Consider the following 24,725-nt stretch of genomic DNA (forward strand, 5'->3'; position numbering starts at 1 on the left):
AAACATAGCAAATTCTGGCAAAACATAGCAAATTCTTGCAAAACATAGCAAATTCTTGGAAAACTTAGCTTTTCTGTCCTTCACATAGCTAATTCTTGCAAAACATAGCAAATTCTTACAAAACATAGCAAATTCTTGCAAAACATAGCAAATTCTTGCAAAACATAGCAAATTCTTGGAAAACTTAGCTTTTCTGTCCTTCACATAGCTAATTCTTGCAAAACATAGCAAATTCTTGCAAAACATAGCAAATTCTTGCAAAACATAGCAAATTCTTGCAAATAATAGCAAATTCTTGGAAAACTTAGCTTTTCTGTCCTTCACATAGCTAATTCTTGCAAAACATAGCAAATTCTTACAAAACATAGCAAATTCTTGCAAAACATAGCAAATTCTTACAAAACATAGCAAATTCTTGCAAAACATAGCTAATTCTTGGAAAACTTAGCTTTTCTTTCCTTCACATAGCTAATTCTTGCAAAACATAGCAAATTCTTACATAACATAGCAAATTCTTGCAAAACATAGCAAATTCTTGCAAAACATAGCAAATTCTTGCAATAAGGGTCCCAAACTCAAAAACGAATTTTCAGCGCGATCCGACCACTGGTTTTTAAGATACGGTGACCTGGTGTCCTTGGTACGAACAGTAAGATTTGGGAAATGGTTCGAATCCTTAGTAAATTTGGCTAAGTCCAAAAATATTTTGACACTTAGTCAAATTTTTGAAGAAAAAATACTTAGGTGACACCAAGCGTACCTACTGAGAGGACACAAGGTTGAAAATATTCTAAGTGTCAAAGAATTTTTGGACTTAGCCAAATTTACTAAGGATTCGAACCATTTCCCAAATCTTACCGTCGGTACCAAGGACACCAGGTCACCGTATCTCAAGAACCGGTGGTCAGATCGCGCTGAAAATTCGTTTTTGAGTTTGGGACCCTTATTGCAAGAATTTGCTATGTTTTGCAAGAATTTGCTATGTTTTGTAAGAATTTGCTATGTTTTGTAAGAATTTGCTATGTTTTGCAAGAATTTGCTATGTTTTGCAAGAATTTGCTATGTTTTGCAAGAATTTGCTATGTTTTGCAAGAATTTGCTATGTTTTGCAAGAATTTGCTATGTTTTGTAAGAATTTGCTATGTTTTGCAAGAATTAGCTATGTGAAGGACAGAAAAGCTAGGTTTTCCAAGAATTTGCTATGTTTTGCAAGAATTTGCTATGTTTTGCAAGAATTTGCTATGTTTTGCAAGACTTTGCTATGTTTTGCAAGAATTTGCTATGTTTTGCAAGAATTTGCTATGTTTTGCAAGAATTTGCTATGTTTTGCAAGAATTTGCTATGTTTTGCAAGAATTTGCTATGTTTTGCAAGAATTTGCTATGTTTTGCAAGAATTAGCTATGTGAAGGACAGAAAAGCTAAGTTTTCCAAGAATTTGCTATGTTTTGTAAGAATATGCTATGTTTTGCAAGAATTTGCTATGTTTTGCAAGAATTTGCTATGTTTTGCAAGAATTTGCTATGTTTTGTAAGAATTTGCTATGTTTTGCAAGAATTTGCTATGTTTTGTAAGAATTTGCTATGTTTTGCAAGAATTTGCTATGTTTTGTAAGAATTTGCTATGTTTTGCAAGAATTAGCTATGTGAAGGACAGAAAAGCTAAGTTTTCCAAGAATTTGCTATGTTTTGAAAGAATTTGCTATGTTTTGCAAAAATTTGCTATGTTTTGTAAGAATTTGCTATGTTTTGCAAGAATTTGCTATGTTTTGCAAGAATTTGCTATGTTTTGTAAGAATTTGCTATGTTTTGCAAGAATTTGCTATGTTTTGTAAGAATTTGCTATGTTTTGCAAGAATTAGCTATGTGAAGGACAGAAAAGCTAAGTTTTCCAAGAATTTGCTATGTTTTGTAAGAATTTGCTATGTTTTGCAAGAATTTGCTATGTTTTGCAAGAATTTGCTATGTTTTGTAAGAATTTGCTATGTTTTGCAAGAATTAGCTATGTGAAGGACATAAAAGCTAAGTTTTCCAAGAATTTGCTATGTTTTGCAAGAATTTGCTATGTTTTGCAAGAATTTGCTATGTTTTGCAAGAATTTGCTATGTTTTGCAAGAATTTGCTATGTTTTGCAAGAATTTGCTATGTTTTGTAAGAATTTGCTATGTTTTGCAAGACTTTGCTCTGTTTTGCAAGAATTTGCTATGTTTTGCAAGAATTTGCAATGTTTTGCAAGAATTTGCTATGTTTTGTAAGAATTTGCTATGTTTTGCAAGAATTAGCTATGTGAAGGACAGAAAAGCTAAGTTTTCCAAGAATTTGCTATGTTTTGCAAGAATTTGCTATGTTTTGCAAGAATTTGCTATGTTTTGCAAGAATTTGCTATGTTTTGCAAGAATTTGCTATGTTTTGCAAGAATTTGCTATGTTTTGTAAGAATTTGCTATGTTTTGCATGAATATGCTATGTTTTGCAAGAATTTGCCATGTTTTGTAAGAATTTGCTATGTTTTGCAAGAATTTGCTATGTTTTGTAAGAATTTGCTATGTTTTGCAAGAATTAGCTATGTGAAGGACAGAAAAGCTAAGTTTTCCAATATTTTCTATGTGATGGATCAAAAAGCTAGGTTTTGTGAGGTGAAGGGAGGCTACTTATGTCCTCAATCTTGCAAAATCTTTGTTAAGGGAGGCATGTTATGCCCTTCATCTAAGAAATTCTCACTTAAGGAAGGCTACTTATGTCCTTCCTAGGAAGGTGAATTCTGTCCTAATTTAGGAATGACTTTGTTTTCTTTCCATGATCCAAATAAATTGCTTCTAGTTTCCTTAATCATCTTTAAATTGCAAAAAAAAGGGTTAGAACATATTTATTATATGTCTGTGTGTCAGTATGGTCTGTTCCATTATTTGTTATACTAAAGACGTTAAAATACTTAAAATAGTTTTTCTCCTATTTCTAGTCCCTACGGAGGCTTCTAACCCTGCAGGAGGGCCTATTCCTAACCCTAACATTTCATTAACCCAAATTAACCTATCAAAAGCTTCTGTGAAAATACGCCGAAACCCACAACTTCGTTTCTTTCGAAGAGCTAATAGTTCCTACTGCTGCTATAGCATTTTCTGATAATACGGACAGACATACCAATTATAGAGTATAGCATTACAAAACAAAAAAACAAAAATGATTTAATAATGAGATATGTTTAATGTATTTTTATTAAAAAGATGGTCATATGATTTATGTACAGTACTAAGACAATACAATAAGATAAAATAAAATTATCACAAATAAATCATTGTTAAATTTTATAAATATTAGAATTATATAAGATATTTAAAATTGTTTGTATGTTTTCACGTCTAAAACGACCCAATCATCATCAATTTCTCGACATCTTACATAAGAGGTTTCCATAGCAGTTTTATTATTTACAGGGCTGCTAAAAAAGCTGTTATTGGTAGCAGCTTTGTTTCCTTCCAGTGTTTGTAGCAACGAAGCTGCTTGTTGATAACCATTTCCTCCGCCGCCATTTTGTTGTGAGAATGTTGTCACACCCAACATGTCGTCTTCCAGTTTCCCGCCAAAACTTTGGCCGCCATTGCCGCCACGTCTGCTGGACCGAGATGCCGCCAAAACAGCTGATGAAATTATAGGCATTTTGTTTGATTTGACTCTAGATTTTTGTTACACAACAGTTAATATATTACTGGTATTTAAACCAGGTTTAAAGCTAGTTTTATATGATTTTCAAAGAATTGAAAAAGTCAACTATAATGTACAGCTTAGTATAGATGTTTGTTAGATGCAATTCTGATCTCAACTGACTAAATACACGTTGTTTCAAGATTTAAATAGACAAAAAATCTATAAATTGATTATCAACTCACTATTACATTAGAGTTTGGCCTATATCACAGATGTTAAAATGCTGTAATTATTAATAAAAAGATAAATTTGAAACCAGCTTTTGTTATTAATTAATGGGGAATGGGTCAGACAAAAAGAAAAAAGGGAAGAAGAAAGGATAAAAATGGGTTATGGTCAAATGAGGTGGAGCTATTCTTTAATGAGATAAAGGCTATAGATAAGGGATTCATTTAAAGCAGCTAAAAATTGTTTTGATTTCTTTGAATCTTTAATAAAGTTGATATTTAATAGGAAAGATGTATGCTTGTCTGTTTGTACTGCTAAATTTAATTAATTGGCACGTTTTGGTTCTACTTTTGGAAAGGCTTCCTATATGTTTCGGAGTAGATTAAGCAACTATTCAGATGGTAATATCTAGCCTTCCCCCAAGAGAAAAGGTTTGGAGAAAAAATTGTTCCCTCCCCCAAAACAAAAGAAATCAACCAAAAATTAATAATAATTCGCTGTTTTCATTTTATTTCAGCTACATTAAATCAAAGCAATGATGTACTATTTATGAAAGGAAAGTTACAGCAATATTTGAATAATAACTTCTTATTTACAATGTACATACATATTGACTACTATTATTATTATTTGCTATTAAACCAGTTTATTTCAACATAACTTAAAAACAAAAATAGTTATTTATATTCTATATAATAATTAAGGGTTTGTAAGTACTTTTATAAGTGTTCTTTTTATATACTTTTCTTTACATAGGAATCTTAAGAGGTAAGACTATAGCAGATAAATTAACGTACATCCCCAATGATGATACACAAAATTATCCATTCTGTAAATTACAATTAGTGGTTGAAAATTTGAATACTCAACTAATTGAACCAACCAATCAACATTCAATAAAAGTCTTAGAAGTTGTTAAACCAACAAATACGAGAAAAACTTAGGGGACTAGTGTAATAAACAGCCCAATATCCCCTCCTTCCCTGTCATATTCTTAATAATATCCATTTCTTTCAAATCTAATTTTCTTTCATTTATATATCTGGACTTAAAACATTATTTTGAGCAAAACATGAGAGTTTTAAAAGAAACTGTTATTTTAGAGGCGGGATTCTTTCAATAGATTTTAAAGGCTTTTTGAGTTCTTTCCTTTATGACTTTGGCTAATAGTTATTCATCTTTATATTGCACATTGTAGGAACTCTTTTGCCTGGCAACTAAATACAAAATTCTGGTTTTATTTTTTTCTTAGAATTTTTATGGCCACAATATCAATGATAATCAGTGATTTAGGGATAGGAAAATGGACAATAAATTTTCATTATCCAAAGACTTTTTTTGTGAAAAAAATTTAAATTGGCATGAATGGACGTACGGACTTTCTGTTAATGGCTATAGAGTTTCTATGACTTCTATATCCTACCTAACTGTGCCATGAAAAATCATGAAATCGATAGGACAATTCTTACTTGACTAAATCAACGAGCTATTCATTACGCAATTAAGGAAGGGCGGGCTTATCCTGATTATAAAAAAGCTTTGCCTTTAATAAAGGTTTGTAAATTAATTAAACCGGCAGTTTTCCTTAATTCCTGGTAATAATCCTTATACTAAAGTGACAGGATGTCTGTCTGTTTGTGTGTTTGTACAGAAGGATCTCGCTAACTACTGAACCGATCGGGTTCTCCTTAACAGTGTAGATTCTCATAGGTCCTGGGAAGGTAGGGGAGGGTACCACCACCCTCCCAAGAGAAATCACAAAAAAATAAAAATTTTTTTTTCGTTTTCGATTATAAAAAGAGAGTTCAACGAAACATAAACGTCAAACGCAACATAGACATATTTTAAATATAAAAAAATATTCAAAGTGCCACTAGAGGCCTCTAAACCACAGCCACTAGTAAAGAATAAAGGAGAAGGAATGATACACAAATAATTATGCAGTGAGGAAGGTGGACATTTGACTGTAAATTATACTGGTTCCAGAAGTTCTCGTATTTATTGCCTTAAAAACTGTAGGACTAGGGACTTTTATTAAATTTTAATTTCCGCTAATCATTTATATCTGAATTTTGAAAGGATTAACAAGCGCATAGTTGATGCGCGTAAAAAGAGTTGAAAGGCGGAGTTCATTGTAAGGGGGAAGGGGGGGGGGGGCTTGGTGGGGGGAGGAGACTTCCCACAACGAAATTTCATAATGTAATCCTTGTACACAAAATAGAAAGCCCTTTTTTGCAGGGAGGGAGTGAACATTAAGGCTGTTTAATACACTAGTCCCCAAAATTTATAATAACGTTTGCTTATTCATGGATGATTCATTAAGACGAGTGTTTAAACGTTTCAACCACTAATTGTAATCTACAGGGGTAAATTTTGTAACATCATATGGGATGTAAATAAACTAATTGGCCATTGTCTTATCCGCTCTTTTTTGGGTCTCGCTAACCACTGAACCCATTGAGTTCTCCATTCAAGGGATGCTTTACATAGGTCACGGAATAGTTTTAGGCTTTATTAGCTTCAGATTTTAGTCTTGTGTTGAATTCATGATATTTTCTTGTCGTCCCTACCAGGGAGGAAGAGGACATTGGACTTTGTATTACACTAGTCCCCAAGTGATTTACATGACTTTTTTTTATTCGTTGGCTCAACAACATTTGGGACTTTAAAGAATTTTGAATGTTTGATTCATTAAGTTGGATGTCTATACGTTTCAACCACTAATTGTAAAATACTGAAATTGTAATTTTGTGTATCATCATTGGGATTGTTCTCAATTTATCGGCCATTGTCCTATCCCTTAAGATCCCTATGTCTCTACCCATGTATTGCATTGCTCTAAACAAATGTACATTGTACAACAACTTTAACAGATAAATTTGTAAAATGTAAAACTTTTAATTTATCTTTTGTTCATAGAATTATGGATAGGTAAAAGTAAATTTACAGAAAGAAGTAAAAACATCAAAAAATGATTTTTTTGCTGTTCTGATTGGGTTGTATAAGCTAGCAGTGTCCAAACTTTACCACCAATAATTTTAAATTTACAGAAGAAAAGGATGTTTTATCAAAATTTAGGCAATGTATTCTTTTACATTTGAAAGGGATGATTCACCAACTATATAGGGGTTCTTAGGGAAAAGACAATGAACGATAAGATGATGTACATCCCCAATGATGATAAATAAACTAACCCCTTCTGATATTTAAAATTATAAGTGAGAAGGTTGGACACTAACATGTCTACCAAGTACCCACAATATTTAAAACAAGTACTGAAAGAATAAATCTATAAAACTTTGAGACCAGTTAATTTTCAGTTTAATGTTCCCTCCCTCCCTGCTAAGAATGTGTGCATGTCTGACCCTCTATACAGTGCAGCAATGTTCCCTCCCTCCCTGCTAAGAATGTGTGTATGACTGACCCTCTATATACAGTGCAGCAATGTTCCCTTCCTCCCTGCTAAGAATGTGTGCATGACTGACCCTCTATACAGTGCAGCAATGTTCCCTCCCTCCCTGCTAAGAATGTGTGCATGACTGACCCTCTATACAGTGCAGCAATGTTCCCTCCCTCCCTGCTAAGAATGTGTGCATGACTGACCCTCTATACAGTGTAGCAATGTTCCCTCCCTCCCTGCTAAGAATGTGTGCATGACTGACCCTCTATACAGTGCAGCAATGTTCCCTCCCTCCCTGCTAAGAATGTGTGCATGACTGACCCTCTATACAGTGCAGCAATGTTCACTCCCTCCCTGCTAAGAATGTGTGCATGACTGACCCTCTATACAGTGTAGCAATGTTCCCTCCCTCCCTGCTAAGAATGTGTGCATGAATGACCCTCTATACAGTGCAGCAATGTTCACTCCCTCCCTGCTAAGAATGTGTGCATGACTGACCCTCTATACAGTGCAGCAATGTTCCCTCCCTCCCTGCTAAGAATGTGTGCATGACTGACCCTCTATACAGTGCAGCAATGTTCACTCCCTCCCTGCTAAGAATGTGTGCATGACTGACCCTCTATACAGTGCAGCAATGTTCACTCCCTCCCTGCTAAGAATGTGTGCATGACTGACCCTCTATACAGTGCAGCAATGTTCCCTCCCTCCCTACTAAGAATGTGTGCATGTCTGACCCTCTATACAGTGCAGCAATGTTCCCTCCCTCCCTGCTAAGAATGTGTGCATGACTGACCCTCTATACAATGCAGCAATGTTCCCTCCCTCCCTGCTAAGAATGTGTGCATGACTGACCCTCTATACAATGCAGCAATGTTCCCTCCCTCCCTGCTAAGAATGTGTGCATGACTGACCCTCTATACAATGCAGCAATGTTCCCTCCCTCCCTGCTAAGAATGTGTGCATGACTGACCCTCTATCTACAGTGCAGCAATGACAACTTTCAAACAAACTATTTTCAAATAACTTTTTCAAAAAAAGTAAGTTTCCACAAAAATGTTAAATTTTTAATAAAAGTGTCTTTAAGATTAGTTTAAAATATAATTTATTTTATTTTTATGAAATTTTGGTTACAATTAAATAGCTAACAGATCTATAGTATAGATGTATATACAGACAACTACCTCCCTTCATTTTTCAAAGGCATTTTTCGTCTTGGCTGTATCAATATAAGCGATATCATTGGTTGATTTTCAATGACCCATTAGGAAAGTTGCACAAGACGATTGCGATGGGGAGATACAGTTATTTAACCCTTTCTTCCTCTAGTGTTTTACTCTAATGGCTTGGAAACCGATTAATGTCCACTATAATAGAACCGTATTTTAGACAATTTTCCATGAATAGTAAAATAAAAATGTTAAAATTAATACCAGTTTTGTTAGTCCGGGGCCTCAGCTCTTCGGGGCTAAAAAAATTATGATTTTAAATCCTACTATGCGCGGATAGCTGTCTAAAATACGAAAAAAATCTCTATGCCATTTGATCAAGCGATTAGAAAATCTTCAGCTTTATACCACCACTTCCCAACACCCTCTGTCGCAATTTTTCTGTAGCCAAAGACAAAATTTCACACACAAATACCTCCATTATCCTATCTCTGTAAACATATGCTCATGTTTCTTCTAGAAATGGATGTAGAATATACGTGGATATTATGACAGGTGAAAACTTGTCGTCAAATTTGGTTGATATTTCCCCTTTCATTTATTGGCTAGTTCGTTCATCTAGTAGAAAGAAGGGGATGGGGGTAAAGGGGGAATCGTCATTATAGCCCGCTGAAAGTATCACTTAATTAGAATACATGATAATCTGGTGCACGATCCAAGTAATAATAAATCCATCCTTCTATATAGGTGTGAAACTAGTGCACAAAAATTCTCAACAAAAGTGTACTTTATTTGTACAATGAACACTTGTTCCAGAATTGAAAATATAAGGAATAAATTTGTCAAAATATCATAAACGTCACTAATTTTTATCTCAACTTAAAACTAAAAGTAAATTATTTATGGGTTCAGACACCTCAAGTATTTAGGACAGCTATGGTGGTGGAAAGTATTGAAACAAGGATGACAACATCCATAAAAGGGAAGCTCTGAAATTGTATTTCAAATGAACATGAACAATTGTAGAATGTCTGAACTTAATAAGCGTCAGCCGCCCGTAAGCCTCAGGTTAAGCACATTTTACAATTTCTAAAATCAAAAATAGTCTAAAATTGATCCAAATAAGCAAATCCTCTTTTCAAAAATAATTTTCAAGCATTCAAACGGGTATAAATTTGAGGCTTTGCCGAGCACTAATTCTAATTTTATGCTGTTATTATTCAAATACAGAGTTGATGTTTTTTAATATTTTCCTTGATATGTTCTTTTCAAAACAAATTTTTAAATCTCTTTTTTAGTGGCGTTATATTTCAACACAAATGTTTGCCTGTCTGTTTAAAACATGATTTCTCAGCTCTTATGCAAGAACCACAAATTTCTTGTATAGATTCCTATTACTATTAAACATACTAGCGGCTACGCCCCTAGAGGCCTCTAGGGGCGCCCCCCGACCGTTAAGGGTTAAGACCCTAGAAAACAAGGATGACAACATCCACGAAACAGAAGATCTTAAACGGTAGGACAAACGAACATAAGCAGAATATAAACGTTATAAGTCTAAACAAAAATTGTGAAGCGCTGGAAAATGTCATGTGTGACGTCGTAAAATACGTTTAAATCCATATCTTTTTTAGGGATTTTCTTTCACACTATGCCTCTTATCCCTTCATTTTAGACGTATTTTAATGACGTCACACATGACACCTTCAAGCGCTTCAAAATTGTAAGTATTTTTTTTGGCAAAGCTGCTTAAATACAGGATATTGTTTAAGGACATACTTGATTATTGTTAAAGTTATGCTTCGCGCATAGCATCGTACTTTTTTATGCAAGAGATTTGCTTAAAAAAACACTTTTAATTCTGGCATAAAGATTTAGTATGCAGACCACATATGGTAAAATGCTGATGGTACAATTATACTGTGAGATTGTGCATATTCACTCAGATAAAAATCCGCAGATATATAATTTTGTGCAAATAAAATTTGCATTAAACGGCGGGCAGCATACTTTTATCAAATCTTGCTTAGTTGTTTTGAATAATTGTCTAATGTCCATAAACTTTGAAACCCAATATTTTTAAACTACAGAAGGGTAAATTTTGTACATTATCATCTGAGATGTACTTGAATTTATGTTGCACTGTCTTATCCATTAATAATCGTGATTTACTACAGCCGTTTAAAGCCGTATACCCTCTATCAAAATCTCTTTTTTATTTTTAAACTTCTACTTAACCCTTAACGGTCGGCGGGGGGGGGGGGGAGGCGTTGAACGCCCCCCCATCCGGTTTTTTTATATCTCATTTTCTGTGTGTGAAAGATAAAGAGCACAAACTGCTTGACTTTTTAAGTGTGGGTATGAGATATAACTGAGAGTTGAAATTTTTTGAATATCTTCATCCTGGCGGGCACAGGATGCCAGCAAACCTGGCAGGGTCATCCAGTTAAAGAGCAAAAATATTTTTTTGACTTAAACAAAGCATTTTATCTTACCAAAATACTAAAATATCCTCTAGTAAAACATCCTCATATTAAATACAGGTGTTCAAGTCAATTTTAGGTTCCAGGTATGATCCTGCAGGTCCTGATCCTCCAGGTCTCCAGAAATCTTTAAAAGGCTCCTGTGGCCGCAATTTTTGACTTAGAGACTTCAAATTTTAAACTTAAGCTTTTCTTACATATCTAAATGATGTAGTAAAATTTTATAAAGATCCGCCGTTTTCCCGCCGACTGCCGACTGCGACTGCCGACAATTTTTTAGCCCTCTAGGCCTAATAGGAACTGAGATCCAGCGTATAATAGAAATCTTACCATTTCTTCTATGGTTATGGAACCCATGCTGGCAATATAGAACCGGTTCTAATCCAGCGGATAATGAAAATCTTACCATGTCTTCTGTGTTTATGGAACCCATGCTGCAATGTTGAACTGACAGAACCAATTCTAATCCAGCGGATAATAAAATCTTACCATGTCTTCTTTGTTTATGGAACCCATGCTGGCAACGTAGAACTGACAGAACCGGTTCTAATCCAGCGGATAATAAAAATCTTACCATGTCTTCTGTGTTTATGGAACCCATGCTGGCAATATAGAACTGACAGGAAACGTCTGTAGCCACACCTAAATAAAAATAAAAGTTGACTATCTATAATACAAAGTAAAACGATGTCTGTCTGTCTGTCTGTTTGTTTGTGTGTTTGTTTGTAGCGAAGGATCTCGCTAACCGCTGAACCGATCGGGTTCTCCTTAACAGGATAGCTTCTCATAGGTCCCGGGAAGGCTTATAACTATTTTGGAGGAGGGTACCACCACCCTCCCAGGAGCAATCACAAAAAACTAACTTTTTAAAAACATTCTCGATTTTACGTAGAGACTTGAACGCAACATAGACATATTTGAAATAAAAAAAAACTTTAAAAATGCCACTAGGGGCGCTTTTAAAGGGGCGTAGTCGCTAGTAAGTATAGAGATTCGATCAAAAGTACGAACGAACGTTTAATAAAACTAAAATATAAAATCTTTGCTTTTAATAACTGCAGGGATCTAAAGGGATAAGACAATGGTCAATAAATTGATGTATATCCCAATACATAAAATTACCCCTTTTGTAGATTGAAAAATTATTGGTTGAAACATTTGGACACTAAACTTAATGCACCAACCAACCAAAATTCAATACGAGTCCCCAAAGTTGTTGAGCCAACGAATAAGAAAACGTTATTTTAAAACTTTGGAGACTAGTGTAATAAACAGTCTAATGTCCCCCCCCCTCCCTGGATTTTAAGTATGATATAATACAATGTAAGTGGTTTCACATAAACTTTTTAGCAAAGTTTTGGAAAGTAAATAAATAAGCTTGGTACATTCTCTTTGTCTTCTTCATACCAGGGAGTGAGGGGAGGGGACAGTGGATTGTAAATTATTCTGGTACACAAAGTTTTGTAGTCAGGTTCTCTTATTCTTTGACTTAAAAACATTGGAAGAATTTAAACGAGTCTTTATTAGCTACTACAATCTATAAGTGTTTTAACTTTTTAACCAATAATTATAATCTACAGAAAGGGCAATGTGGTTTATAAAAATTTGACATGAGCATCAATTTATCGTCCATTGTCTTATCTCTTAAAGATTCTTAACTTCCTCTCATCCTTTGGTTTTAGAATCAAATCTTTTCTTCATTGAGAAGGTTCATCCTTAAGTTAATTTTAGCTTATAGGAGAGCGAGAGAGAGAGAAGGAGAGAGAGAAGACGTCAAATAAATGAACAAAACAAAATGAGGGAGACAAATACAAATAATTATAGGGATGTTACGCACGTGAAAAAAAAAACTTGGATTGTCTGTAAAGTTAGGGATTTCAATAGTTGAATCGCAATACTTTACAATTACATACATATCGAAAGTTAAAATAAAGGGGTAGTTGCACGAAATGCATTTGATTTTTAATTTAGTGAACCACATATATTTCCTGTTTAATAGTTTAAACTATATTTATATTGCATATATTTGAAAGAAAATAAAGTATAAAAAAATATTCTTTTTAGGAACACCTTTATAATTAAAATAGCTTAAAACCTCCCTTTATCTATATTTTTATCTATTTTTTTACATACATTTTTTTTCGTGGAAACTTTACATATTGGTCAAGGAAAGGTTTTAGGGTACTGGGCTTGGGGAATTTTACTTATCCCCCAAAAGAAATTCTGACTTATTTTTTCAAATTAAATCAAAATGTGGGGGAGGAATTCTCCTAAATGCTAAGGGCGCAGATACTAGTAATATAAATGACAGAATGCTATTTTATAGTTTTTTTCGGGCGGGATTAAAATTTTTTCGTGAGAGTGGTGTCCCACCCTGAAGACAAATAGCTTAAAAACATCACAGAACAAGCAGTTTTAATCTCTGAAAAGTACAACCAAATCGGTCCAGCGGTTGGAGACAGATTCTTAAGCTTAATCTTGACGAACAGACATTTTTCTACTTTGTATTATGATAGCGGCTAGGGACTCTAATTTCAAAGGGATATGGAAGGGCATAAAAATAGCCTAAAAACAAACCTAGACTTTTTTTTATAAAAATGAAATAGCTAAAAATATTCAATGTAAAGAAGGACCATATAGGTTTAGCGGTAAGTGAGATCCTAAACTAAAGACAAAAAACCTTACAACTTTATATTACACTAGCGGCTTCGCCCCTAGCCTCTAAGGGCTTTGCCCCAAGAGGTAATTGAAAAAAATGTAGTACATGTGGTGGATCCTCATCTTCATCGTCTGCATCATCAAAAAAAAAAAAATTGCGGATCTTAATCTACATGATCTCCATCATCAAAAAAAAATGTGGGGGAATTTTTTTTATTTTTGGGGGGGTTCGGGGTATCCCACGCCCCAAGAAAATAGCCTAAAACCACCACAGGACCAGTAGGTATATTCCCTGAAGAGTAGAATCCAATCGGTTCAGTGGTTACCGAGATTTTAAGGGACAGACGGACGGACGGACAGAGAGACAGACATCGTTCTACTTTGTATTATAGATGATTTTGTTTGAACTTTTTCAACTCAAAATATATGAATTTTTATTTTGATACTGCGCCACTTATGGACATATTTATTCCAAAGAGAGAGTGGATAATGGGCTATTTATTACACTAGTCCCTAAAGTTTCATAATAACGTTTTCTTATTTGTTGGCTTAACAACTTTTGGGACTTTAGTAAATTTTGATTGGTCGATTCATTAAGCTGAGTGTTCAAACGGTTCAACCACTAATTTTAATCTACAGAAGTGGTAATTTAAGTATCATCATTGGAGATGTACATCATTTATTGGCCATTATCTTATCCCTTTAGATCCCTGTATTTATTTTCATTGTTTACAATATTGGAAAATATAAATTTGTTGTCAATACTTGTTGTTTACCTTCATTTATCACAAGAACAGGAAAATATAATAAACTATTTCCTAATTTTAAACTGTTTATACTATCACAAATTTCCCGCGTTTTCTTGGGTGTAGGCTACTCCCCCCCCTTCCCCTCCCATCCAGGAAGATTTTTGATTGAACAAGGATGACAACATCCGTAAAAGCGAAGCTTTTAAATCATTGTTCTAAAAATTAAATGAATATTATAATGATTTAAAAGAATATTGTCAAAAAGTTAGATTCGGTATGATTTTAATGGAAGTATGAACTTTCTGGTAACGATTATAGAGTTTCTACGCTTTGTAAATCGTACCTAGCTGTTATAGGAATCATTACTGAAGTCTGAAAAATTATGGGAAAATTCTAACATGTCTATATTTTCCAGAAGAGTTAACAATATGTCAGAAGCGTAAAAAATTATACTAAAAGAACAGACTATATTTTTCCTGAATACTCAAAACTTATTACAATTGAACTTTAGGACTTTCCGACAGAGGTCATGCAATAAAAGTTTGGTTTTCTGGAATGTTTGTGGCCAGGGGAGGAAGAGGGGGCTTTGTGCAGTCAATTTGGAAATTGATTAATTGTATCAAACTATTTGCTAAATTTTGCAATATTTTATCAAACATCCCAAAGATAAAAGAAGTATTAAGATATTTTCATGTATTTTCTTCAAAAGCGCATATATAAAGTAGTAAGCTTTTTGTATGTAGTTAAGGATCTTGCTAACCGCTGAAACAATGAAACATCTTATTGGACACCATGGAAACTGTCCCAATTTTGTATAACTTTTGCGGAACATGTTCCAGTTACGTCCTATTTTTCTTTCCCGAAAAAGGGAAGTGGGAAAGAAAAAAAAAGGGAAGGGGGGAAGAAAAAAGAGATGGGAGAAAAGGGGGTTTTCCCCATCTCTTTTGAAGAGATTTTCTTCCCCCCTTCTCTTTTTCGGGAAAGAAAAATATGACGTAACTGGAACATGTTCCGCAAAAGTTATACAAAATTGGGACAGTTTCCATGGTGTCATCTTATTGGTCCAGGAGGAAAGGTTTATAACTATTTTGTGGAAGGGTATCTCAAACATTCCAAGTGAAATCACCCCTAGAGAAAATTACCCCCTCGCCAACTAAAATTAAAAGTGAAGGTTCGACTTACCCCAACCCACATATCCTTAAGTGTTCCTAGAGGCCACTAGTTAGATATTAAATTAAAAGAATAGTTTGAAGGATATTCAAAATGTAAAACAAATACTTATATACACAAACTAAACAATTCGTAAAGAAGGAAAGGGTCTAAATGTTTAAAAGCTCCGATTTCAAAAATCATAATTTGATGAAAGAGTCATATGTGACGTCATAAAATACATCTAAGTCTATATCTTTTTATCTTTCCCACTTCTCCTCTTATCCTTCCTTTTTAGACATATTTTTATGACGTCACACATGGCACTTTCCGTATCTCCTAATACAATTGCAGAATGATTTAACGTTCCCTTAAATAAAAGTTAAGTACAAAATTCTTTGTTTAGTTCAATTAAATGATGCCAAGAGCAAACATTGATTTTGATTAAATCATGGAAATATATTTTCAAATCATATCTTTAGGAGGTTAGAACAGATATTATGTTTAAATTACAACTATGAAAATTATAAAATAATACATATAGTAAAAAGAGGTTTTGTTGATTTCTATACTATTATTTAGATGATTTATACCATATTTTATCCCCCAACCCCCAATATTAAAAAAAATACATTAGATTACCTTCAAAACACTTTATTTTACCCCTTAAAATTTTTAAAAATACATTAGATTACCCCCACCTTCCACCCTCAACAAACTATTTTTCTATGTGGATAAACCCTTTGGGGCTATATATTCTCATACTAACCTAAACCTAAGTAACTGTCTCTACCTGACAAACTGGTGGGGGTACTTCTGCGGTCATAGTTTCTCAGAAGAAGGTCGAGTTGTCCAAGATGATCAAGAGGGCCTCTGTGCTGACGATGCTGGGGCCTGGGGGGATGGTGCCTGACAATTTGAAGAATAATTTTGAATCTAAACCTTTTCCATAAATAATATATAGGGGTAAGGGGAAATGAATATAAGGCCTTCCTTCAAATATCTCAGATTAGATTGTAGCTAGAGGTCTGAAACAAACAGTCGGCGCAAAATTTACTACCTTTGCTAAACTTTTGATTACATTATATTGGGTACTCCTTGCCCCGCATGGTTTATAAACCTCAGAGAGACTCTCATGGTTCTAAGACCCCCACAGGGTTCAGGCATAGGTTAAAAACAATCCCTCTACATCAATTTTAATTTATTTCAATGATAATTGGGCCCTATAGGAAATTTGAAGGACTTGTAAAGAATCCTTTTGACTGGAGATACTTAATTTTGAAGTTAGCTTTAATTTCTAAAATATGATATCAAATTTTTCAGCTAATATTTAAAGTAAAGATTCTATTATAGCATTTATATTACTATTTAAAATATCATACTAGTTGTCTATAACCAGTTGCTTATTGCAATTAAAGCCTTTTGATAGGTGCAAAGTATCCTTTCCTTGGCGGGGGTGGTGTTGGTGCTGGGGGCGCAGGGGGTGCATCTTCTGTTGTGGTTATAGTGGTGGTGGGGTGGTTGGAGGTGTTATCCAGGTTCGGCTCTACACTCGCCGAGGGGAATACTGCACCATCTGGTAATTTTTTTTTGTGTATTATAAATATTTTAATGAGGGGGTTTACAAGTTCTCAAAGTAAAATAACCTATCATGACCTAGAGTAATAAACTAAAAACTTATTAGATTTTGTTTTAAAATAGGAGAGAATTTAAGTGATCAATAAGGGACTTTTAAGGAAAATGTTAATTTATATTTTATCTAACATCCTCATTACAAAGTTATGTATATTCAACCCTATTTGTAAAATAATACAAGATATAAAAAGAAAAATGAGAAAGAAATAAAATTATAGAAAGCATGTGAAAAGATTAAAATACGGTCATCGGTCTTCCAACTTGTGTTCCTCACTCTTCATTTTACATAATTAGAGATTCAAATATAGAGAAGAATCACTGACAGACGGCCAAAATGACAGTCATGATCGCTTACATCCCAAATATTGCAGACAGTCAACCATTTTATTGCACAATCATTGTTTTAATTTATCACGAGTTGAACCTGTTTTGGGCCAAGTCATTACCCTACTCTTAAGATTAAGGAATCAAAATTAAGTATAGCAGCAGAAGTTACGTATTTAATCATGACACGGTCTGGACCGAGATTCGAACAAATCACCTTCCTAACGACATGAGCAGATACGCTACGTGATACGCTACAGTCAAAGGTTATCACATAAAAGAGTAGCTTCACTACTACAATTAGATACACATGATGCCTTGATAAGGTATGGGAGGTATAGGTTGACCCCCTCCAGAAGTGCCAGCGTGATGTGGAGGTCTGGTTACTGAACTAAATAGATAGATAGATTGGTAGATAGATATATAGATAGATAGATAGATATATAAATAGATAGATAGATAGATAGATAGATAGATAGATAGATAGATAGATAGATAGATAGATAGATAGATAGATAGATAGATAGATAGATAGATAGATAGATAGATAGATAGATAGATAGATAGATAGATAGATAGATAGATAGATAGATAGATAGATAGATAGATAGATAGATAGATAGATAGATAGATAGATAGATAGATAGATAGATAGATAGATAGATAGATAGATAGATAGATAGATAGATAGATAGATAGATAGATAGATAGATAGATAGATAGATAGATAGATAGATAGATAGATAGATAGATAGATAGATAGATAGATAGATAGATAGATAGATAGATAGATAGATAGATAGATAGATAGATAGATAGATAGATAGATAGATAGATAGATAGATAGATAGATAGATAGATAGTTTTATCCTAGTTTATTTTTACATTTAATTTTTAGGAAGATTTATAGGAACGAAAGAACTATTTTTCTTCCCCAATTCCCCTTTCAAATTGAGAACCCGTAAATGCTAGGAACACAGCCGCTAGCTTATTTATAAAATCAAACCCAGATTGTAATTTGTATGTGACAAATTGTATTTGTAATTTTTTGTTTGTTTGTGTGACAGCTGTCATATTTGTGCATGGGCTAATTGCTAATTAGGCCGCAAATACATGCAAAAAGTATGCGAACAAAACCACTAAGTTTTTTTGTTAGCTTGTAGATTTAAAAAATAAATATAAATAAATTAGGGACGGTGCCGCTAGTAATTATATAAAAAAATATTGTTAAATAAGGTAAAAGAAATAAATGTGTAAATGCATGAATAATAAAGTAAAATAATAGAGGCCCATAGAACTAAATATTTGTCACCCAGAATGCAACGACCCTAAACTCATATTGTAATAGATACAAGAATTAATAGATTTTCAATATTTTTTCAATATTAATTAATAAAATGTTTGTTTATAGATTTAATTTTTTTAACTGCTAGGGACTAATACATTTCATATAGCTAGTTTAGGTAATAGATGTATAAGTATACATGTATAACCCAGACCTGGCCCAAGTACTGGGGACCTGTTTCGTCTGCTAGCATTTTACTTCCTGCTCTTTTGTAGCGATTTGGCTGTGTTTATATTTTGGCTTACATTCAAAGACTTAACTTAAAGTTGGCATAGATTCCCAAACCCGCGGATATATTTATAGCTCATGCCCCCTCTATTCTTTTGCTTTAATGTCTAGGTAGCTTTCTTAGTTTACATCTATTCTTTTACACCTATTGTTTGAGAAGTACCAGACAACTACCAGACCCAAGTATGGGGACCTTTTCGTCTGCTAGCAAATTGCTTCCTACTCTTTTGTTGCGACCTGGATGTGTTTATATTCCCAACGCTATTATCTGACATTCAAAGACACAATTGAAAGATGTCATATATTCCCCAACCCGCAGATATATAGCTCGTGGCCCCTCTATTTTTTTTACTTCAATGTCCAGGTAGCTTTCATAGTTTACATCTATTCTTTTCAACCTATTGTTTGAGTAGTGTGTAAGTGCCAATTATTGTTATGGAAAATAACAATAATAATATGGAATAAAAGGATATAAACCCACAAAATATTTTCCAGTATGGCATCGAAACCGATAAATATCCCCTGGATTTGAACCGGTTCTTAAACATAATAAAACATCATGTATCTAAGATTTTTTCCCTTAAATCTACATATTTGTTTTATTTAATTCAAATCATTTTCTATGATATAAAAATTTATTAAATGTAATATTATCTATATTCATGGAAAATAATTATAGAACAGAAAAGGGTCTGGAATTATAGACTGTTTCTTGCAACCATAAAAAATTATAGAATGATGCATAGTCGATTGATAGAAGATAATTAATCATCTTTCAAAAAAGTATAAGAAAATGGAGAACTCAATCGGTTCTGTAGTTATTGAATGCTTAAGCTTCAGACAAAAAAAAATATTACTTTATATATCAGGATTAAACTAGATTCGTATTTCTAAACAATTTGATTTAATTAACCTGCCATTGACCTATCCATATAGCATACCTGTTGACAGCGTTTGAAGAGACGGTACTCGTAGACAAGAAACACCAGATTAGCAGCAACATTTTTGTTTTTATCTATACAGGGTTCTAATCTTTATATCTATCTATTCACACACAAGGTTTTCTCTTACATTTTATATTCTGAAATTAAAATAAAATAATTTTTGGGGGTCGTATCAAACAGCCAGTAACTTCGTTACGAGCCTCTAGGGCTTTTAGATTTAGTAAAGTAGTAAGAGGAAGCATTGTTGCGTTATAAAAAAATGCCAGCGGGGGGTAGGGGAGTCAAAAGAAATAGCTAAAAGCCACCCAATTGCTAGAAGGTTATCATTCTACTTTTTATATAGACAGCATGATACATTTGTTAAAAATAAATTTAAAAACTTCTTGTGGATTTTGAGATTCTTGCTAATAAGAAACATATTTTTTTGATACAATTTGAATTAATTTTATAAATAGCTTTATTGTTCAAATTATGCCTTTTATATAAATTCAGTGTTCGTTTGTTAAGCTCCGCTCGTTGAATATTGTTATTATTCTTCCTTGTTTGATAATAAAATAATACTTACTACCTGCAATGTATATATTATTACTTGGATCTTACATCAGATTTCACCCTTTCACCCCCTTCTCCCCATACCCTCCCCTCCAACTGGATGAATGAACTATCCAATTAATGATCTCCATGTTAGGATGCTAAATTGGAGAGAATTTTCTCCTGTCATAATATCCATATATTTTCTACATCTATTCTACCTGCATAAGAAAATTGTCTACATACATATTATATACCAGGGCTCGACAGCCTAGCATGTTTAGCTCGGCTGCAGCTGTTAATTTTAGAAAAAAGTGCCACTTGTCTGCAGCTGAAAAATAATGTCTGCGCAGATGAACTTGTAACTAATTTGACGACTGAAAAAGTCCAAAACCGCTGAAAAATTTTCTATCTAACCTACTCTTCCAGGAAAGTTATCTTGCATCTGCGCTGCTGCAGTTCATTAGAATTTAGGCGGCTAATTAGAATGAGAATAATCGCGACTGCGGCTGTCGAGTTATGTTACATACTTTCCTTTCTTTCATCAATAATTTTGGAGGAAATTGCGTTTAGAAACAGTTGGGGGTAAGAAAATGTGTTTCTTTCTTAAAAAATAATTAAAGGTTATTATTAACCCTTAAAAGTAGGGCCCCTTTTAGGACTATAATCAGTCAGGAGGGGGGGGGGGGGGCGGGGTAATTCTACGCCCTTGCACTATTATCTCAGCTCCTATTAGATTAGAGCTAGAGAGCTATTTTTTTGTGCTTGTCCCCTGTTTGATAAAAATTCCTGACTACAAGTGAGATATTATCAAATTTCGCTTCCTTCACCCTTTTATTCAACAAACTTTGTTTTTATGCCTTTTTTTACGTGAAATTTAAAATAGCTGTGTTTTTTTATCTTTATGTAAATTTTATTTTAGAAATCTCAAAATATAAATTTTTGCCACGGTAGCAACCAGCCGCCACAGTCAGCGGGAAAATGGCGGTCACAGGATCAAAGATTTCTGGAGACCTGCAGGATCATACCTGGAACTTGAAAATGTCTTACACACCTAAATATCATTTTGGAATGTACTACTATAGGATATTTTGGTATTTTGGTAACATAACATACTTGTTTAAGTCAAAAAAATATTCATGCTCTTTACATGGCTGACCCTGCCAGGTTTGCTGGTATCCTGTGTCCGCCAGGATGGACATATTGAAACATTTTCATTAAAATACAATAAATAACTAATCATAATTTATCTTTTTTCTCTCAAGAAAAGCAATATTATCATTTGCCGCACTGGAAAATGCAATCAGTAAGGTGAATCAGTGTAACTAGGTTTTTTAGAGGAGCACAATTTTCTTTTTATCACCTTTATTAAGTTTTTATCTTTGTCAATATTGTAAGGGGGATAAGTCCATATGAAAATATATTTTGAGGGAGCTCTTTGTAGTACCTATAAAAAATAACGCCATGAAATACAAATTACCAAAGATATCCCAATACACAGAACTAAATTGCCAATGGCAGGCCAGTATACATTTTAACTGACTGTTGGTAGGCCAATATGACGTCATTTTATAGGCATTATAAAAAGCTTCTATATTGAGTATTTTTTTTATACCGAAAGATATAAAGGCAAAATAGTAAAAATTATTAATGAATATGAAAAAGAACTTATTAAAAAAAGGCGTCTTTTTCATGTTAATGCATCATTAAACATCAATTCCTAGAAATTTTTATCATCATGTCTTTTATTAACTCTAATTGCTCTGGTTATTCATGTATATTAGTTCTGTACTTTTAATAATATACAGAAAGATTCCATACAATGTTTTTTTTTGTACGAATAAGAAAATTTACATATTAATTACTTTTTCATATCTTTTATTCACAATAATTGCAATGGTTATTACCCCGTCCCGGATTTGAAAAATTTTGTTAAAATTTTTGCCCCCAGCCAAAATATGGGTGATTTATGCATAAAGATGACCCATGCAAAATATTTTTTCTGTAATGCAAAAATTGCGACGGTACAAGCACTGCAAAGTTTTTAAAATCTGAAAAAAACCCTGTTTTTATGGCATTTTTGGGGTTTTTGTACCATCCCAATTTTAAAGATTTTTACAAAATTTCAATTCAAGTGTGTTGATATATACCTGAAATTTACCAAAAAAAATGGGGGCAGTCTCAATTATAACATATGAAGGTGTAGCAAGTAATCTTCCAAATACAAAATTGTCAAATTGCATACATATATAATAGGGTTGGGCCGGAATCTTTTTTGGACGGATATTGGATATCTGGCTGATTTATAATCATCATATCCGACATCTGGCCAGATATCTAGCAAATATCTGGTAATTTAGCCGGATATCTGGTTATTCGGCCGGATTTCTGGTAATTTGCCGGATACCAAGTCCAAATATGTTGCATTATAAATCATCCGGCCAAAAAAGTATCCGGCCTACCTCTATTATATAAGTATGAAATTTGTTTGATACACAAAACTATCCCTTCTGTAGATTAAACTTAGCGGTTGAAACGTTTATACACTTAACTTAATAAACCATCCAATCAAAATTCAATAAAATTCTCAAAAGTTGTTAACCTAATGAATTAGAAAAACAATTATAAAACTTTGGGGACAAGTGAAATAAACAGTCCAATTTCCCCTCCCTCTCTGAATTATACCAGAGTGTACCAAAAGTCTAATAAAAACTAGGGAGGCAGAGCACAATGGGCTGTTAATTACACTAGTCCCCGAAGTTTTAAAAACTTTTTCATTTGTTTGCTCAACAACTTTTTAGATTGTATGAAATTTTAATTGGTTTAATAAGACGTTCCAACCACCTATTGTAATCAACAGAAAGGGTAAGTTTGTGTATAATCATGGGGTATACACGTCCATTTATCAGCCATTGTCTTCTCTTTCTAGATCCCTGTACCCAAAGTCTAATAAAAACTGGAACACTTATATTTTTATTACATAACAAGAAATAACATGTTATTCAAGAATCTAAAGGGATAAGACAATGTCTAATAAATTGATGTACATCCCCAATAATGATACAAAAAATTATCCCTTCTGTAGATTAAGACTAGAAGTTGAAACTTTTAAACACTTAACTTAATAAATCAACCAACTAAAATTTACTGAATTTCCCCAATGTTTTAACCCAAATATAAGAAAACACCGTTATAACACTTTGGGGATTAATTTAATAAACAGCTCAATGTCCCCTCCCTCCCTGAACTATACAAGAGTGTATCACAAGTCTAATAATAACTAGGGAGGGAGTGGACATAGGGCTGTTTAATACACTAGTCCCGAAAGGTTTATCATAACATTTTTTTATTTCTTGGCTCAACAACTTTGGAGACTTTTATTGAATTTTAATTGGTTGGTTCATTAGGTTTAGTGATCAAACGTTTCAACCACTATGTAATCAACAAAAAGGGTCAGTTTGTGTATCATCATGGGATATACAAATAAATTTATCAGCCATTGTCTTATCCCTCTAGATCCCTGTACCCAAAGTCTAATAATAAATGGAACACTCATTTTTATTACATAACAAGAAATAACATGTTACTGAAGGATCTAAGGGATAAGACTATGGCTAATGAATTGATGCACATCCCCATTAATAATACACAAAATTAACCCTTCTGTAGATTAAAATTAGTGGTAGAAAGTGTCAAGTCGAGCACATACCCACCCCCCCATCTCCCGACCTTGAAAAAAGGGATACTTTCTAGTTTGTTTCTTAATTATATAAGGTCAGGTAAGGATAGTTTATATTGGCTACCAGGGACCCTTGCAAGTTAATATAAGGAGGGAGGGGTTGTCAGTGATCAAAAGACATTTTGAGGGAAAGCACCAAACATCTTTTATAAGCTAAGACATCTTTTTAAAAAATTAACAGAGATAAACAATGAATAATGACACATAAAAAGATTATGTTAAAAATTATCTAATTTTCACAAGAAGAGCTTCACCATAGTACTTTCTAGCGGTATCGCTCCTAAAGGACTCTTGGGCACCTGAGAGAAGGGTTGATCCTATAATTTTATTTAAGTGAAAATAACTGAAACATTCCCTGGATCTATCAGTAACTTTACTGTAAAGAAGAAACAATTGCATACATATATAATAGGGTTGGGCCAATACTTTTTTGGCTGGATACCGGATATCCGGTTGATTTCTAATGACAGATAATCGTTATATGGCAAATTACTGGATATCTAGC

At 33.5% G+C, this 24,725-nt stretch overlaps 1 protein-coding gene and 1 long non-coding RNA gene across 3 annotated transcripts in view; both read right to left on the reverse strand.

The window, feature by feature from the left end:
- LOC145328804 (glutamate-gated chloride channel-like) overlaps positions 1–16,404 on the reverse strand; it is a 118,671-nt gene extending 102,267 nt beyond the window's left edge. The window contains exons 1-2 of one of the 2 annotated variants that reach the window (XM_080172676.1): positions 16,268–16,404; positions 11,493–11,560 (exon numbers count right to left, since the gene is read on the reverse strand). In XM_080172676.1, coding sequence (XP_080028802.1) covers positions 11,493–11,519 — 27 coding nt within the window. In that variant the 5' untranslated portion in view covers positions 11,520–11,560; positions 16,268–16,404. Of the gene's footprint in view, positions 1–11,324; positions 11,350–11,492; positions 11,561–16,267 lie in introns of those variants that run through there. The other variant, XM_080172677.1, reaches the window with a different exon arrangement.
- A 482-nt stretch (positions 16,405–16,886) lies between these two features.
- On the reverse strand, positions 16,887–20,083 carry LOC145327498 (uncharacterized). Its single transcript, XR_013882180.1, has 3 exons — positions 19,948–20,083; positions 17,751–17,824; positions 16,887–17,050 (listed from the first exon to the last, which is right to left on the reverse strand). It is a non-coding gene; the product is annotated as an uncharacterized LOC145327498 (long non-coding RNA).
- Positions 20,084–24,725: the final 4,642 nt, after the last annotated feature.

Source organism: Acartia tonsa, chromosome 9 (assembly GCF_053477335.1).
Source record: "Acartia tonsa isolate MP-2025a chromosome 9, ASM5347733v1, whole genome shotgun sequence".
In the NCBI taxonomy this organism is placed as follows: Eukaryota; Metazoa; Arthropoda; class Copepoda; order Calanoida; family Acartiidae; genus Acartia; species Acartia tonsa.